Source organism: Catharus ustulatus, chromosome 3, assembly GCF_009819885.2.
Source record: "Catharus ustulatus isolate bCatUst1 chromosome 3, bCatUst1.pri.v2, whole genome shotgun sequence".
Classification (NCBI taxonomy): domain Eukaryota; kingdom Metazoa; phylum Chordata; class Aves; order Passeriformes; family Turdidae; genus Catharus; species Catharus ustulatus.
Genome location: NC_046223.1, coordinates 81,817,015 through 81,835,759, shown reverse-complemented (window position 1 = coordinate 81,835,759; position 18,745 = coordinate 81,817,015). Strand labels below are relative to the sequence as shown.

General features: G+C 40.8%; 1 protein-coding gene across 2 annotated transcripts; it reads right to left on the bottom strand.

Moving 5' to 3' along the window:
• Positions 1-265: 265 nt before the first annotated feature.
• On the bottom strand, positions 266-17,224 carry AKIRIN2 (akirin 2). Of its 2 annotated transcripts, none has more exons than XM_033056166.2 (5): positions 16,587-17,224; positions 5,931-6,074; positions 5,031-5,180; positions 1,274-1,345; positions 266-949 (listed from the first exon to the last, which is right to left on the bottom strand). In XM_033056166.2, exons 1-5 carry the CDS (start codon positions 16,789-16,791, stop codon positions 939-941), a joined length of 582 nt encoding a protein of 193 aa, XP_032912057.1. In that variant the 5' UTR covers positions 16,792-17,224; the 3' UTR covers positions 266-938. The 2 variants fall into 2 exon arrangements, with proteins under 2 accessions (XP_032912057.1, XP_032912058.1); XM_033056167.2 differs by having other exon boundaries at positions 5,031-5,165; positions 16,587-17,193.
• Between the last annotated feature and the right edge of the window lie 1,521 nt (positions 17,225-18,745).

The following is an 18,745-nucleotide window of genomic DNA, read 5'->3' as shown; positions in this document are numbered from 1 at the left end:
TGTTTGAGTCATCTGCAGCAAGTTACATCACCAGTTTTGTGTCTGTTCTGTACCAAACATGCTTCCTCAACATGAAACAATACAGACTATTTAAGGAAGATTTCTCTGCCTCTGAAGAATGACCTGAGATTTTAATCCACCTTCTTCTCCTGATCTAAAACTGACCCACCCACTATTGCTAGTAAATAAAGTTTTCATTTAAACACTCAGATTTAAGTTTATTCATACACAGCAAAAGTCCACCTGCATATTAAAAACAAACAGATTAGAAGTAAATGTTTTATTCTTCCAACTAAATTCCAGTACTACAAGGGCAGTAAAACAATGATACACTGAAAAATTGCAGCAATAAACATTTGTTAAAGACTGATAGAATAAATAAAAACTACAAAAATGAGAAATCATATAAACCCATTCTTAACCCCCAAAAAAGTCATGGAATACAGAAATGCCCTCCTTCACTATTTCACAGGCAGTACTGTGGGCTATTTGCTTAAAATTGTCCTGGGATTACATTCTAACTTAACTGTGATCACAGCTCGGTTGTAGTGCACAGTTATGAAAACCACACTAACTTCAGTCAGAAGTGTCATTCTACATTTTTATTTACACAACCAGTGAAGGGCAACTTCTAGAACACCAGCTTTAATCCTTTACTTTTTCAAACTTATTAACATAAGAAGCCAAATCGTAATGATACAGCAAATGAGGCCACTGGTATTATTACAGGTAGCAAAGGTCCACATCCAGGTGGTACTGACATCAGGGAGCACTCCAAAACCAGTTGCTGCATAAGAGTGGTTGCCACTGACAAAAGCTTGAAATAACCTGTGTTCACAGGGGGGAAAAAATATGGCATTGCTGCAAGTCTTTACTGGGATAGCTTGCAACAATAAAACAGGGTGTATAGGGCAGCCCACATATGCAGAAAGTGTGATTCATGAAACATCTGGAAAGAGAAAGAAAAAAAAAAAGAGAGTTAATGACAGCAGTAACAAGTATCAGCTCTGTGCAGACCTTTTAATATCATGGTAGTATCAAAACTGATTTCAAAACTAAAACCCCAGTATATTATGGGAAACCAGTTGTAGATGTTTTAAACACAAGCTGCATTTTCTCTCACACCTTCCTTTCAACTTCAATATTCCATATTCTCAATTTCGGGTATTTTACCTTGGGGCCTAGCAGCTTAACAGCAAACAACAGCCATTTAAATTATTGAACATCTGGCAATTCAATGCTGCTACAGGGACCAGAAGAAAGAGATACTCACAACTGGCAGGCTGTTCTCCATATCGTCGCATGATCTGATCATGCGTGAACTTCACAAATGCGTCATATTGTTCTGCAAGGATGAAGCATTACGAGTATGAGTATCAAGTTTAAATCAAGCAGAAAAATACTCAGGGCTAATTTTTACACACAGAAATCATACAAGTTAAACACACCCCCAACTAGTGGTAGTTTTAAATAACTTAATACAATTCATAGCTGCCATTTCTTTTTTATCCTCCAGAACAATTCAGCCAATGTCCTCTTAATGAAAAGAATCTCCCTTACAAACTTCTGTAAATGAGAAAGATGGCAGTAAATTTAAAGAGAATTACGCTGCACATAATGAAAACCTCAATATTCCTAACACCTACTAAGTATCATACACCATATTTTGAAGAAATCAAGTGTGCCCATTTTTCAGATCCATAATGGGGGCACAGTAGTTAACAAAAACATCGCATAAAGGTCATTGCTAGGGTTGGAAACAGTTTGTCTGCTCCTACCACTACCACATGTAAGAAAATTAATTTAATAAAATGGAAATGCAAAGGTGCAGGAAAGGGATTTGCTACAGAGTTACAAATTCTATTTGCTGACCACCAGAAAATCAAAAGCAAACAAGAAACTAAAAGGATGAAATGCTAAGTCACTAAACTTTTGAGTAATTCCAATCACAAAAGTAGTTACTATGGGAGACATATAGTTGACTGTGGACTGCATGAAAATGGTTACTGCATCATCTGAAATGAAATTTTGATATGAAATATACTTGGCCTTGAATTAAACACTGTTATTTCCCAGAATACACACATACATACAAATACATTCACAATGTTTTATTCAGCTTTAATACTGCACTCATCAGCAGGGTATCACCTTTCAGAATTAGGAAATTGAACAAGGAGAGTAATATCTACCAGATGCCGCTCCTCTCCATTCCCCTTCCTCCCTTGTGGAAAAATACATGTGCAGCAATGTGGGGTGTTCTGAGAAAAGGGCAAGGTCAAAGAAGGCAATCTTCAACCAAAAATGCAGTTAGATTTGTAGTAGTTCCTAGTCCCACAGGTTTGCCCCAATAAAGTCCCCATCCTCTTGCAGGGATGAGCTTCACCTTTGAAGTAAACAGGGTATCAGTAATCAGCAAGCAGTGCAGCAGCAGCCCCAGTACGGAGCGGACCCAAAGATCTAAGGACATTCATCCCTGACCAAGGGGGCCTGTGGTCACAGCAGCCAGCTCCCCTCTGCCCACAAGCACCACCTGCATCACTGCAGCTCTGACCAGCGGCTTTTCACCAGCCTTGCAAGGACTTCAGCCAAACAACAGAATAACGTGAAGAGCAGACTGAAGGATCTGGTGCACTGAAACCATTTCAAACAACAGCAGCATCTAGAATTTTTCCTAAAACTATGTATTAAGGGCCAAAATCGAACTTGCAAATGTTCTTTAAAGGTGGAAGTCAACATATACAGATGCTTTGTAACATCATCTTTTGTTAGAACTACAGTTTTGCAATTTTTTTTTTAAAATCCAGTTACCAAAAAGCCCCATTCTTGTGACATTCAGATTCAGAAGTTAAGCAATCCAAAGGTAGGAGCAGCCTACAGTGAACTACTTGAAAATTTAAGTGAACACTGCACAGACACTTAAATCACTGTGTCATATACATCCTAACTATTTTAAGTCAGGTGGTTAAATGACATGAACCCAAATACAAATATGACACTATAAAAGGCTGTATTCGAGTCTTAAAAACCTTTCAAGCTAGTCTTTGCTAAGGCTCTTGCAAAACCAAGTTTGTGCTAACACAGCAGTTTCAGGTAACAGAGGCAGGAAGAGAAATCAGGGAATTACATTTCATGAGTTTTCCATTTACCAAACACTCTCTCTGGATGAAAAGCAACTCTGCTTGCAAAGAGCATGGAAGAAGGAAAGAAAAGGCAGTATCTGGCTAACTACCTAAATCACAACTCTGATTCAGAAAATATCCAAGATGCAAGCATTCACTTAAGTCACTTGAAGGAAGCTATTCAAGTGAAATTTATTATAGAATTATGGAATTTCCAGTCATATTTCCTTTGACTTCACTTCTGTAACAACAAGTATCATCTTACTGCACAAAGTTTAGAAAAGGATATAACCATTCTATCAGCAGACAACCATAACTGGCCTTCCATGCAAGGAATTTCTAAATTCTTTTGTCAGTCTTTAAATACAATGTTCAACACATAACGTTGAAAATGTATTAGTTTCTTAATATATGTGATGCAGTAACATTATCTTCCTTATTGCTCTTCTGCTGAGCACCATGGCAGAACAAGTAAACCTAAATCATCTCACTAAACCACAACTCCGAGACAGAATTCAATCCCCTCCCTTTCCCAAAAACCAAACAATGCTCCCTTTGGGACTAAGACACAGAGCACATATAAGGAACTTGACAAAGGTTCCTTCCTGTTTGTAAAGAACTACAAGCCTGTACTCCAGAACTTGTCTGGAACAAGTGTAAATCTATCTGTTCTTCAAATGGTTATTAACCTTGTTAAATGAAATGCATTTAAAAAAATACAAGAAATTACCCAATTCCTAACATACATAAATTAGGAGAAAAAGTTCTGTAGAGTCCTAATTCATCAGGCTGAAGCAGGTTAAAAAGAAAAACATTGAACTGGAACACCAGGCCCAAAGCAGCAAAAGTACTCATGGCTCTAGTTATAGTTCTAAATAGATAAAGATTTAAGAGGGACACAGAACTACAAAAATGGCAGATCATCAAGTGTAGAACATGAACAGAACCTCAAGTGCAGAGACAACACTACCACAAGCAACCCACAAGCCTGATGACTTTCTGCATGTGCCTGTAAAAAGTTTTTATTCGCACCTGAAGAGACCTGCCAACTTTAATTGTGATGTTTTCAGGTGGGAAGCAGAACAACTAAGTATTCAAAAGCAAGTCTGCAGAACAGTGTGCTCCGATTTTCATTATCACCACACTAAATATTAGACTCCAAATCATACTGAGAAAGCACCTACCTCTGAATGCACAAGAATTTAGGTGCTCAAATGCTAGCAAGAGGCTTAGAAGTAAAGGACCTCAAAAAACGAAGAAAGGTCATTTTTACAATGCTGACATTAGCATGATTTTTATGGAAAGATAAGCTGGCATCAGGTGCCAAGAATTTCAGCTGAATTGTGAAATACAAGAATTCAACATGGAGCACCAGAAAAACAGCTGAACTGATTCTCAAGCAGATACCAAACACTACTGGCAGCAGTGTCATGGTAAGTACTGGGAAGAGAAAGGGAAATCTTAGGTATTGTCATTTTGCCAAATTCCAGAAAAAGGAAGTCAGTTCCCAAGCAGGAAAAAAACAAAACAAAAAAACCAGTCCCTCAAAAAGTGCTCTAAAGGCAGTCTTTCTGGAGGAAAGGGAAAAAAAAAAAAAGAAAAAAGACAAAAAGAAAAAAAAAGAAAAAAAAGGGGGGGAAACTGTCAATTCAGATAAAATAGCAAGAGAACGTTCTAACTGAAATAAAACCACTGTCTGCACTGAGTAGTAATAACTAAGAGTCATACTTCCTATCCAAAGCAGTACAGAAGGAAAAAACCTATGAAACGGAGTAAACACCTTTTTCTGTCATGTTGCAACCCCATACCTTCATCAGATTAGGTAAAAAAAAAAGCAACCATACACAAAAGAGAAGTTTTAAACTCTCAAACACACTCTGACATATATTATTCTGAACTACAAGATACCTGCAAGTTTTGTGGTCAAAATTTCTTCATACTCTTCACGGATTTTCTCTTCACGTTCTTTCAGCAAACGTTCACAGATCATTCCAACTTGTCTGAGAGTAAACAGGGGCTGTTCTTTTTTCAATGGTGATGATGCTGCAGATGAAGTACCTGAGAGTAAATATTTGGGTATATCAATTTACAATTACAAGTAGATCAGAAGCAGTTTTTTATATCAGGTTTTTTCACACTTTTTACATTAAAAGGAACTTTAAAAAGCATTTGAAGAAGATTTTCTCTGCTATTTGATCCTCCTAATTACTACTGAAGCAGAACTGGATGCTCAAGAGGAAGACATCTGCAATGGACAACATACACAGCTATCAAAACTCCAGGAGTGTTACACAAACACTGTGAACACCACTGACAAGGCAGTTGCCACATACAAATTTAAGCTTCTATTTTATGTAAAAATTATAGTACAGTACATTGGTGCCGAGACAGCTGCTTTGCAGAAGCATATTAGAGTATCAGTGACAGAGTAGGCAGAGTAGGCAGGATGGTCTCCTGAAAACAATACCAGGTTTTTGTCCAACCAATTCTTAAAATGGAAAGCTACCATCTTCCAGACCAATGCTGTTATTGCAAAAAAACAAACAAGCAAACAAACAAACAAAAAAAAAGCAGTAACTAGTGGGAATGTGTCATACCAAAACAGGTAATGGGGAAAACTATTTACTCAAATGGAATCTGACAGAATAATAGAATATAGCAAAATTACACACAATTTCACAATTTGTGGCCAAAAAACAACAATAACTGGTGAGAAGGTCCCATAAACCACCAAGTAACTAGAAAAAATTGTTTACACAAGCAAAGTCTAAGAAAACATAGGAAAATCATACAGAATTATCTGGGTACCTGGCAAAGCTGGTCCAGTAAGGAGAAATGCATGTGGCTGTGCATCAGTAGAACAACAAGGATCTGTCTGCTGGAAGCTATTTTCTAAATGTCTTCTCTTCTGCATGCGTTTGTACTCCTGTTTTATGTTATACAGAATTTGTTCTAAAAAGAAGAAACAAAAAAAACCCCTAAAATAATTATCTTTGCATTTCACTTGATTTCCACTCAAACATCAAATGAAACATCAAATGCTGTAGATAAATAACAGATGATAAAAGATATACAGACTCTTAAAACATGACCTGCAAAACCTGCAATGTTTTACCTAAGACATAAAACCATTAAAATAATTAAAAGAAAGGTAACCCAGGCTGTTTTCACCAGGAGAACACCAGCAAAAATGGTCTTAGGTAAGGTCAAGTATTGGCACCAGAGTACTGCTCACAAAAAAACCCCAGCATCTGAAATTTAGAAACTATACAATGTGCATGGATAAAAATTTGGCTATAAAACTTAAACTAGTATTAATTATCTTCATTTCATATTTTTAATCTTTCACCCCCACACAGCATTTATCATCATATAACAATAGACTCTAGAATAAAACATCCATATGAATTGCCATTCCTCCCTGTAGATTGAGTGGCTTCCTGGTAGCACAGTGAAGAGGAAAACACAATTTATACAATATGCATTAGGCACCTACTGCTTAAAATATCAAAGAATTGGAAGCTGACAGGAAAAATACAAAAGCTTTCCACAACATTTTTGACAGCCTCTAATTTATCCAAATAAAATACAGTGGATAGATCAACAGTCTCTTTTAAAGGAGTATGGCAACATGTAGTGCAGCTTTTGATTGCAATGAATAAAGTACAACAAATTTTAGTAATCTCATCTCCACTTTAGAATCATAAGGGAGAAACAAATCCTTGCAACAGGAACTACCAATCCTTTGTGCCTTCTCTCATACATTTGGTAAGAAGTTCCACACACCAAATGGTTTGCAAGTGCACCAGTGGCCTAACAGTATACCCTCTGGCAGTGTAAAATATTCAAGAAAACAAAGTAATCTTCTACCTTTTACATAAGATCTTCCATAAGGAAATTTCCAAAGACTCTCATCCTTTATGAGAACTCTTACTTTTAAATGCTCAAATGCATTAAGAAAAAGATTATCTGCACAACTGGCTTCCACTGACACTTTTAGCTAAGACAACTTTCCAAAACTCAGGTACATATAAATCTACATGATCATGTCAGAGTTACAAAGGACTCCACTCAGAATCTTCTTATTTCTGTCACATTTTGCCAGTACAATAACATGAAAACCTAAACCAAATTTCATATTTGTAATCTGTATATGGCTGAGGTTCCATATCTGAACATTTCTAATCAGGAACCATGTGATGCAGGCAACTTCAGCTACCACCTTCTTCAGTCAGTGGCTGAAGCCTCTGCTAGACCAAGTAGAAACACTTATCAATTCTCAGTTCAAATGTTTGAATACTGTCATGGTTCAATTCCGTGAGTAAGTCTAGAGATTTCCAATTTTTAAAAGGAGAGAATCTGAGGCAACAGGAATGGCAGCAGAGGAGCTTCTTGGATTTTGTTCATTGATTAAGGACTTGATACCTTTTCAGTCCCATGCCCACAGCTGTACGATTTTCAACTCTCTAATGGGAAGTCAGTAATATGGTTCAAAGAAGCAGCAAATGCACAAGACAATAATAAAACAGTCATAAAAAAGCACAGCAGGTAAATTAAGAGAAGGAACCACAAGAAAGTGGTGCTGGGGGGATGGAGGATCTATACTTTCTGTAGGACAAGATACACACACTCCTATTATACAATTCCAAAGTACATAAACCATGTTAAACCAAGATGCAGTCAGGTTTCCAAAATTAAACAGAATCCCATGTAGAGCTGGTCATGTGCATACACACATCAGTCAGAGAATGGCCTAACAGAATTTATACTCGATGGCATTATGGTGGCAGAACAGTATTTCTCAAAATCAAGCGCTGTTCTGGCAGCAGTGATACAGCATAATTTTGAATGGGAACCAGATCAGCTCATAGGATCATCTGTCCTAAAGCATGCTTCCACTATGAGAAACACAGCTGCACATATCCACACTGCATTCGTATGAACTGAAAAACATAATAGACCATGACCATCCTTCACTATGACTACTTTGTCCTGGCCATAGTTTTCAAACTCCAGGTGAACTGCAAAAAAAAAAATCGGTCAAATTTCAGGTGTAACATCTTGGATAAAAATCTTTTCTATAGTTTTCCTTTCTTTTATCTTTATTGCAGAAACATTCTCAAACTACATTAATTGCCAAAATCATTAAGGACAAAAAAAAAAAAGCAAAAATACTCTGGTCAACTGATAAAACTGCAAGAGTTAAATCAACAATCATGTGCTGTGTCCCCATTCAGTCCTAACAAACAATGGAAATTAAACAAGGAATAATTTACAGAAAATGTTGAAATATCAGCCAGAATAGAAGGAGCAAAAGGCGGGGAGTGGGAGGGATGGGGACAGACGGCAGAGAAATCAGGTGTGGACTTTGGGAAAACAGTAACAACCAGGATAGAAAATAAAGATTTGTGCACCAAAGATACATAATTCTGTGCCAAATTATACTGAACTGTGGCCAAGAAGTCTCAATGATATTACAACAATTTCATCTACTTCTAATTTGGCTGGCAACATTTTTAAAATTGCCACCTTCAAATCTTGCCATGAAAATCAAAAATCTCAAGAAACACTACTGACAGATACTGGGAGATCCCCATACTGACAAAATAACTTCAACAGTTAGCATTACCACGACTTCAGCTCCAAGTATAGAACTAAGCAAAGTTTAAGAGAAAGGACTATTTAAACATGACACTGTCTATACTGCAAACAGCAACCAGGAGGAAAAAAAGTCTGAAACGTTAGGCATGACTGAACACTTGCTAAGCATTTCTGTAACTTGGTTTGGTAAATGGTATTCCTCTATTCAGACTAACTTACAAGATTTAAGGCACTACTTACTGCTCAGCACAGAAAATTGGACTGTAAGGTGTACTCAATACCTTGCTGATAGTGGGCAAGGAGACTGACTCATTTCATACTTGCCAATTTCCACCACTTATAAGATGGAGATTAAGCGTCAAGAAACGCATGTTTAACATAGCAACAAACTTTCAATGACTTCTCACGTGAGTGATGAGACCAGCAATGTTCAAAAAAAGCAGGCACATTTTTGTATCAGCAAAGACTATGCAGACACTCTTAACTTACACTAGCATAAAATCTTAGACTTAAAACTACTTCTCTGTGAAGTGAAATGTAAGCCTGCAAGTATTTATGACTCATTTTAAATGAAAATATGAATGCCAAATTAAAATCACCTAATACAGTAAGAAAAACTGCTTAAATGCACAAAGTTATTTCTCCATTTACAGCTCTGTTTCGTAATTCCACACAAATATATTAACAACATTTTTATAGCATCTCAGCATTGAAGAAAGCCATGAAATATTAAGGTAGTGCAAACAAGACAAATTCTGAATGCCATCTATACAGCAGACATCCAACTGTGAAGACTTTAAAAACTCTGACCTAGTTACACAAATCTTAGAATTAGTAGATCCAACCTACTTTTACTTCCAGAAAGTCTTCCTGCTTTTTCAAGTTCAGTTTTTTAACTCACCCAGCTTCCAATTAGTTCTGACTATTCTCTCTGCAGAGCACAACTGAATTGAAATGTGCACTGAACTGGTGTCAAACACAGCACAGCTTATGTGCCTCTGTGTGGAGGCCCAAACTGTCCTTTAAACAATGACATGCATTTTAATTAACAAATTATTTTATATTTAAAAATTCAGAAACTGAAAGTACACTCATTAAAGAAAATCTGCTGTCACCTTCTCTAAGACTATACAATTTAAGTGAGGACTTGTATCACATATATTACAACTTTTTAGGTATTTTAAATAAAAACTTTCATCCCCTTTGAACATACACTGAAGTTTAAATCAGATATTATACATCAGACAGTGATTTTGATCTGAGATGACAAAAGGAATATACTTAACACGATGGAACACACATCACTATGTTGTGAGGCCTATCCTCAGTTTCTTTTTAATTTCACTCTACCCCCTGCGCTCAGTATTTCCTGCTGGTTAGAGTCGCCTCTGAAGGTAGAGAGCTATTTAGCAGAAAACTCCAGGCAGAGGCGCTGAAAGTGAAAACCAGAGTTTTTGAATCTGGTTTAGCAGCACAAAAAAGCCACACTGGTAACACACCAAAAGGAATTAGTATGTCACACACAGCATTTCAAATTCAACATGACTAGGAATCTCCACCAGTTACACAAGAACCTGTTTTATGCCCCCAACACCTTCAGGTTCAAGGCTAAGATTAAGATTGACAAAACTGCTTATTGTCTCACACCAAAGGCATAAGGGATTCAGTCAAACATACCTGACTATAATGAAATGGATACTCTTTTTTATCCAGAGCTGTATACTGAGAGCATAAAGTTGAGTACAGAGGTTCTTTAAATTTTGTACTCAGATCTTTCAAAACCTGAGATGCCATTTGGAGAACAAAGATTTCCAAATGAAGAGAGGATGAAATAGGAACACGGTAAATCAGAGTTCAAGCTTTACATCTGAAATATGACTATCACACTAACGGATTACAAAGCCAAATATTCATTTCCAAGGAATTATGTAGTCTTCCTACTTTCTTTGATTCATGATAAGAAGTCAAGTTAATATTTTTCAAAATTCTGTCATCTAATTACTTCATCCTGACCTGTAATTACCTAGAAATTATGTATAAAGGAAACAGCAGTTCAACTTAAAAAGTTAACAAGGCAAACAATTATTTTCTCCATCTTAATAACTGCTTATCAACTTATGAAGGTGCCGATTGTTTCACCTGAAGGACATTCTTCTTTGGGCCTGATTTTTAAACTATCAATCTCTCATCACAGCTCCTGGCTTCTCTGATTTTAGCTAAAGGAAAATGCAGCAAAACACACAGGAAGGTGACTCAATGCACTGAAATCAGAGTAGCAGTCTTCTGGCCTGAAATGGAACCTTTAGCTCAGGTTTCAGTTTGCAATGTCACCATTCAACATATGCATTCAAACTTGAAACATGCCTGAGATTTCTTCTAAGTAATCAATCAAATGCTATCCTGATGTCAATGACATAAGCCTTTAGGGATTTCATCTTCTGTTAAAGTAAACTGCTCCACTGTCCTAGTTCAAATTAAAATGTAACATTTCCATCAGGCCTTCAACCTTGCTCAACACCTAGCTGATGTACCCCATTCCTACTTCTGTCTTCCCACCAGACTACTGACATACAATGCTTATTTTAAGATGCCCCTAAAGGCAGCACTGCAGCAGAGCAATGGGTAAATGTATTCCTCAGGGGTTTTCTTCTACTTCACCAGGGAACTCTGGTAAAGACAGAAATTAAAACAACCCAAATATTCCTCTTAACTCTCTTGCTTTGGTCTCAGCAACCACTCCACTTATGCTTCTCAATTAGGCATGTAAAGAGGCTAGTAACAGAATGTGTACTTTTGGAAAACATGTCCTCCCCCAGAGGAGTATGCTCTAAACTGGAGAGAAAACACTGATAAATGGGTACATGCTGACACCTCACAGCCACTAGCTATAGCTACAGAATGGACAGAAGCAGCTTGCCATGGACTGGGGCACAGAGCAGGCCTCCTCATGAGATCCAGTTACTCCAGGTTTCAGGCTGACAAAAGTTTTGGTTCTCCCACTGGCTGGATGCTCACATATGAATTAGCTCATTCTGCAAATGTGTTATTTCAGGAAGTCCCAGTTGTCCTGATCAAGGGATTGAGGAATGAAAAATAAATCAAGCAATGCAGAATGTGTTAGACACAGCAATTAGATCTCTCCCTTCACATAAAATGTCACGTTGCATTTATCAGACTTGCTGTTGGGGAAAAAAAAAAATCCAGTTTCAACATTTTATGACATCTACAACCAAGTGTATTTAATATTTATAGACACCACAGGCATCTATACAGAAATTTTTCATATAAATTAAATTATGAAGTCCAGATGCAGCGATTACGTGACTTTTTTAAGGGGTGGGAATGTTTTGTTTTTTAAAATCCTAATGATTTCTGCAATACTGGAGCAGAATGAGAAACTTGGCATCTCACAGAGATAATTTAGCAATAAATACACATGTGGATAAGTTAACAAAACAGAAATTAAGCAGAAAGAGATGCAGCACTACTAATACATCACATTCCAAAGCCACTGGATTTGCTCATTTAAAAGCCAAACCTATGCTTGGCCATTGCCTGACCAACTTTCAGACAGAAGTAGTTCAGTTTGCTCAAGAGGGCAACTCAAAGGTCACAGGAGGACAGCCCACAAGCAAGACTAAGAGTCCTTCCTATTCAGTAAGGTCGAAGACATTTTCTTGCATTAATTTTGAAAACTGTGTCAATTACATCAATCGTTTTCCAGACTATTCTGTGAAAGTAAAAGGACATACTAAAAGCAAATTTATCTACCTTCTGTTTGTAAAGAATCCCTCATGAGAGGCCTGTTCTCAACAGCTCCACCCACCTTAGTGGGTTTTTAGTTTGCAACATCAGTTAGTTGCTGGGAAGTGTTGAGGCAGATTAATGTTTCAGATGGAGAAAAAACTGCATGTGCTAAAGTCGGTGGATTTTTAAATTATTTCATCCTTTCTGACTGCATAAAGGTCTTTCAAGTTAACCTCTAGTTTTGGATGAAGTATGGAAAAAAAACCTGTGATCTCAGTCTGTCTCCAGAGCTTCTACATACCAGGAATTAGGAGATTTAAATACCTAAGACCAACATTATTTCTCCCTTCTGTCCCCCCAATTTCTTTCAGCCATATTTCACATGTAGATTCGATTTCAGAAATGTTCAGACAGGCAGGCTTTCAACAACTAACCTGCCTCTGAATTTAAAAAACTTAAGAGTAGTTTTTTCTTTTTTTCTCCCACTCCTGAACAATCTGTCATCTGGGTAAAACAGCAAACAGTGGTTCCAAAACATCCAGCAGAGAACAGAGAAATAATATTGCCCATGTTTTATCCTTTCACCCTTGAATTCATTTAACGGCTTTGAAACAGAAAAGCACCCTTTGGACTTCAGAGGAAACCAAACAAGTGTATGTGTAACACACAGACCCAGGTGTAGATACTCTGATTACACAAAACAGTCTCATTTACAGCTAGAACTTACATGAAACTAAAACTCATCTGTAGTATTCAAGCAATAGAAAAATATTTAAGAGGAGCCACTCTTTCAAAACTAAACCAGTTTCATGCCAGGCAGGTATGTTCTGCTCTGCTTATAATGAACACAGTTTTAAAAAAGATCATTCTACATGCAAACAATTCTATTCAAAAATTAGGAAACATACTCATGACTACACTCAAGCCAGTAAGCACAATTCCACAGAAAGTACAGACTGTAAAGCCACAATTACAGTTTGGCTGCCAAATTCACCGAGAAACTGGAAGTGACCTAACAGCTGTTCAAATAACCACAAAATATTAAAACACTCCTGTGAGAGATAAATTTCATCTTGAATAAGCCTACCCTCTCTCAAACAGACATTGGTTATTTGTCTATGACCACTCCATACAGACAGCTGTTTTCTCATCTGACTACCACACTGTATTCTCAGTTTTCAGCACACCCCTCAATCAATCTGTATTCTGCTTCCAGATAATTCATTTTTGAAATGATGAATGATGTGGTAAAAAGTCGTGGCGCTGATACAGTCTCCACTGTGACACTACCAGGTCAGAATATCAGATACAAGAAAAATGTTTAAGCATGAACTTAAAGTCTAAGCATCAAGTCCTTAATATCCGGAGCTCTGATTTCATATGAACATTAATTTTCATTACACAGAATTCAGACAGACACTTTTTAAGTGCTGGAAATCTAAGGATTACAGTAACAGGCTGAGAAAAGCCCAAGTCAATGGAATTCTGGCTATTGTTAATAAATTTCCCAACACAAAAACTAACATAAAATGGTGACTCGGGAACACTTTTTAAATTGGACTGGAATTCTTTCCACACATACATACACACACCAAGACTTATCTGACCCTAATGCAGACATCTGCATCAGAAATGGTCATGTGAACTCATTTTAGAATCAATGTAAAGCAATATACATTTCTGCAGCACACTAGGCCTCAACCTAAGTCAGAGTTCTGGAATAAACTGCCTGATTCTTCCAAGTGATTACCAGGAAAAATGCAAACTGTTAGTTCACAGGTACATTTACACAATTAGATGAATCACACACAATCTTTCAACAGCCCCCTTTAAAATTATGAGCTCTATTTTGCTCAGTGAGGGTTGAAATGCAATATGCACAATGTGATAATGGCCCTGAATTCAACTGAAATTAAAAGCTAAGCAAGCCGATTAACAGATACATTTATACCAGTACGGAATAAAGATTTTTTTTTTCTGTAAGAGAAGCCAGAGGGAGTTTTTAAGCAAAACCCATGTAAACGTGCACAACTTATACATGCTTCAAGTTTCGCTTAGGAGTATTTTGAGACATTTTGATTTACTGTCATTCACTCTTCATTATACCAAACACATTTTTTATGTATAAAATACATCCTTGTCTGTACAGAAATTTCCTTTTCACATGCATTACCACCCCACCTGCATCTCTGATTTTCTCAGGAGATAAAGAGGCCTGTATTTGCTCAATTTCAGTAACATCTCAGTTTTTAAGCCCTTCAAAATGGTCAGAGTAGAAGTTAGGTATTACCTCAAATACTGCTGTAGGCTGTCTCTTCTGAAAATTTTATTGATTTGCCTCCTTTCAGCAATACATATTTACTGACCAGACAATATTAATATTAAATATTCATAACCTAAGCTCTTCAAACCCTAAAGAAACCAAAAGAAATCATTGCAAAGAAGTAACACTTATCCTCTAAAAGAATCAAATTAGGACTGATTTTAAATATCTATTTCAAAGTACGTGTAATGCCTCGCTGTACCAGGGAGTGCCATCCATCACAACTCTCATCCCAGACCGCTGACTCATTCAAGATCCTTTCCTAGAGGTTCAAAAAAATATCAAGGCACTGATGCCAAGTTTTTACTCTGTATACCCTCTATATTTCCTCTATAGCAATCTTTTATTATTTGATTAAAACCGCTAAAAAATGTATTGTACAGCACCGTTTTCCAAACTAAGAATATTGAAACAAGGCACTGTCCTACGTGTAGATGGCAATTTGAACATTCAAACTTAGTGCTTGGTAACCTGGAGACAACTTTTGTTATAAAAGGGAGTACCAAACACAACAGCGGAAGGAATTCTGCTGCAACAACTGCAGAGGGCCTTTTTTTTTCCTGCACACAAAGGACACGGATACATCCATACCTCGGCGCTCCAGCCGCTCATGGCCGCGAGCTGCACCGTCCCCGAGTGCATTGCTGGAAGCTGCCCACTGGACTAAGCATGGCACGGGCCAATCAATCCTCCGAGCCCAGCCAAGATTAATTTGTTTCTTTTCTCCCTACTCGCCGCTAAAACGAACTCGTTTGATTTTTAATTGACACCCATTACACAAACAGACCCCGAGCTTTTAGGGCCGCCGGTTGCCTCAACTCTCCCACCTTAAGAATGTTAAAGGGTTTCGTTTCTGCCCCGCATCTCCCAGACGAGAGGAGACCGCCCGATTCCATTTTATCTGCCCTAAAGGCAACTCTCACCCTTGCACACAACCGCTTTTAACGCTCGGTTTCCCTACGGAACTTTTAAGGATATCATAGAACGGGTTATCTGGGACGACGGCCCGTATTAAGAGGCTGGAAAGTAGGATTACCCCTTTGTTTTATCCGCTTTTGCCTTTTCCCACTGGCATTTTGCGGGTGATGGATGACAGGCCGGCCTCCTCGCCCTGCCCCCCCGCCCTCCCCCGATGTCTGAGCAACGGGAGGAGGTGCCGCCGCCTCGACCCACCGATAATGGCTGCGGGGAAGGGATCGATTGGGGCCCCGCCGACTCCCGACCCCAGCCCCACCTCGGTTACACCCCCGGTCCCCTGCCGCCCCCAGCGTTTCCGCAGCTCGACTCGCCCCTGCGGCTCTCCTTGCCACATCCAGGAGAGCAGGAACAGGAGGAAAAAAAAAAAAAAAAAAAAAAAAAAAAAAAAAAAAAAAAATCCGGCCTCCTCCTTTCCTAGGATCGAGCTTCCCCCAACAGCACCCCCACCCCCCACGCCGTCCGCCGCTCGGGTCCCTTTCTCCAGTCTCAACCCCCCGCCTTCACCGACCCCTTTCCTATGGCCACCCGCCCGCAGCGGCTCAACCCGCCCCCCCTTCTTCCTCCCCGTCCCTCCTCCTCCTCCCCCTCCTCTCCTGCTGCAAACGGCCATTTCTATTGTGTCTCTCGGTGCCAAGCCGAGCAGGGATCGCCCCGGCCGCTGCCAGCCGCACAGCCCGGCAGAAAATGGCTGGAGGGGGACGCCAGACCCACCCAACACCTCCCCCGCCTCCTTCTTCCTCCCCGCTTCCCGGCCCCCTCCCCGCCGAACTGTCCCCGGGGGGGCCGCCGGGCGCAGGGAGTGCCGCGTCCCTCACCTGTGGTGAGCCGGGACGACACCTCTCCGAAGGGCGAGGGCTCCATGCGCAGGTACTTCTGCGGGGAGGAGGCAGCGGCGGCGAAGGAGGAGGAGGCGGCTGAGGCCGGGGCTGACAATGGCGCACATCGCCTTCGCTTCGGGGACGCCGGGCTCAGCAGCGGGTCGAAATCCAGAGTCCTTTTCAAAGTGGCTCCGCAAGCCATGGCGCGGAGCGGCCAAGGGGGCTCGGAGCGAGGGGCAGCAGTGGAGGCAGCAGCAGCCGGCCCTACCCAGAGGCGTCTTCCCCGCTGTCTGGAGTGGGCTGGGGGGGAGGGAAGGGAAAGGAGGGGGCGGCTGCGTCAGGGCCGCCTCCACCGCCTCCCCGCCGGCCTCTCTCTAGGGAGCGGCCCCGGCAGCGGCAGCAGCAGCCCCGGTTCACTCCGGCTGGATCTCCGCTCTCCCTGCCCGCTCCACCCTGCCCGGCCGGGACAAATTCCGCCCGCGGCCGGTGGCGGGGCACGAGCAGTGCCGAGGGGCGCGGTGCCGGTCCCAGGTGCGCGGTGCGGGGCGGCCGATGCGGGGCGATGGTGATGGCACGGCCCGGGCGGCGGCGATGGCGGCGGCGATGGCGCTCCCGGCCGTAACCCCCGCACCAGCAATATGGCGTCAACAACAACGCCGCCGGTTCAAACGCCAGCCCCCCCCGCCGCAGAGGCTCACGGGACTCGTGGTTTCCCCGCCCCGTCCCCCGCCGCTCAAAGGCAGGACGGCCACTGGGGAGCTGGCACTACAGCTCCCGGCGTGCACTGCGCGGCAGGGTAGGCTTCCGGGTTTTGGTTTAAATCCCCCCTGGGAGGGTGCGGGCTGGGCTGTGGAGGGGGACGCGGCGGGATCCTGGGGAAGGGCCGGCCGGTCCGCTCGGGACGCGGGGGCACAAAGGGGGCGATAGTCCTGCCCTGCCTGCTGATAGCGCAGGTCTCGAGCGGGCCGGGCGGCGCATGTACGTCCGCGTGGCGCTTGTCTGTGTGCGAAATCGGGGGCAAAGTGCGTTGAGTGGCCTCCATGGGGAGAGCCGACCAGGGAGCGTGCAAGAGACCGAGGTGACAGCTAAGGACACTCATGGAAAGGCCTCACGATGTCGGGAACTGTGTCACGGCGTAACCGAGTGGTTTCCTCGCAGTTGCATAAAGCACATTCTTGCTTAAGGAGGGTGGTGAGGGAAGAGGTTCAAAGAAGTATAAAGCTGCTGCTGGGAAGAGCACAGCTCTTTCCTGTGCAGCTTCCTGATTGAAACAAAGTGTGTTACAGGTCACCACAGTGGGAAAGCTAGCAGAGGTTGATAACCCCCAATATATATAAGTTATAGATATAACTTTTTGGTTTTCTGCATCTAATATTGTTAATTCAACCATGAATACAAAGACAAGTTGTCTTTGAAAGATAAAATTATATTATGCCCTCTTAAAGTTTTGATAGTTTTTTGATTGTGTTCTGAAGTGTAAGCTGGGCTTTCTCTAATGGCATAAAAAAACCCCCGCAAACCTTACCATCCTCTGGAAGCAGGATTTGCTGTATATGTTTGGTGTGTGGCATATATTGTTAATTAAGCCATGGTGGCACCCAGTCAGTCTAAACACTAATCTGATTGTGCTGGCATTGTGGTTATGCTGCTCTTGGGGTAGCTGAGGTTTCAGGTGGTGGGGTGACCTAGCAGAGCCTTCCTTCTCAACAAATTGTTTGTTTTCTGAGACATGCAGCTTGTGACAATGTTGGAGTAGTTAGTTGAAATTTACCTTATGCTTGCCTGAGCTGCCTTGGCCTAAAATTAATACTGGGAAATCACAAAATGAATCCTCTGCTGTGAGCTGTTCCTCTGAAGAGGAAGTACTTGGAGTGTTTCCTTGGCAATAAGGAGGCTGACAAGCCTTTCTAAAACTAAGACAAGTTCTGCTTCTCTGCAGCAATACTCAGGAAATGTACTGATGTTATTACAGTGTTACAATTGTCCTACTATTAGTGTACTGGTATGACTACTTCTGTGGACACTCTGCTTTGGAATAATGCTGGCTGGTTTTCCATTAATTTAATTCTTCATTTCCATTACATTTCCCTGAGCATATAGCTTTCCCTGTGTTTGGGCACTGCTGTTAAATATTCTTACCAAGCAAGGCTAAGGCA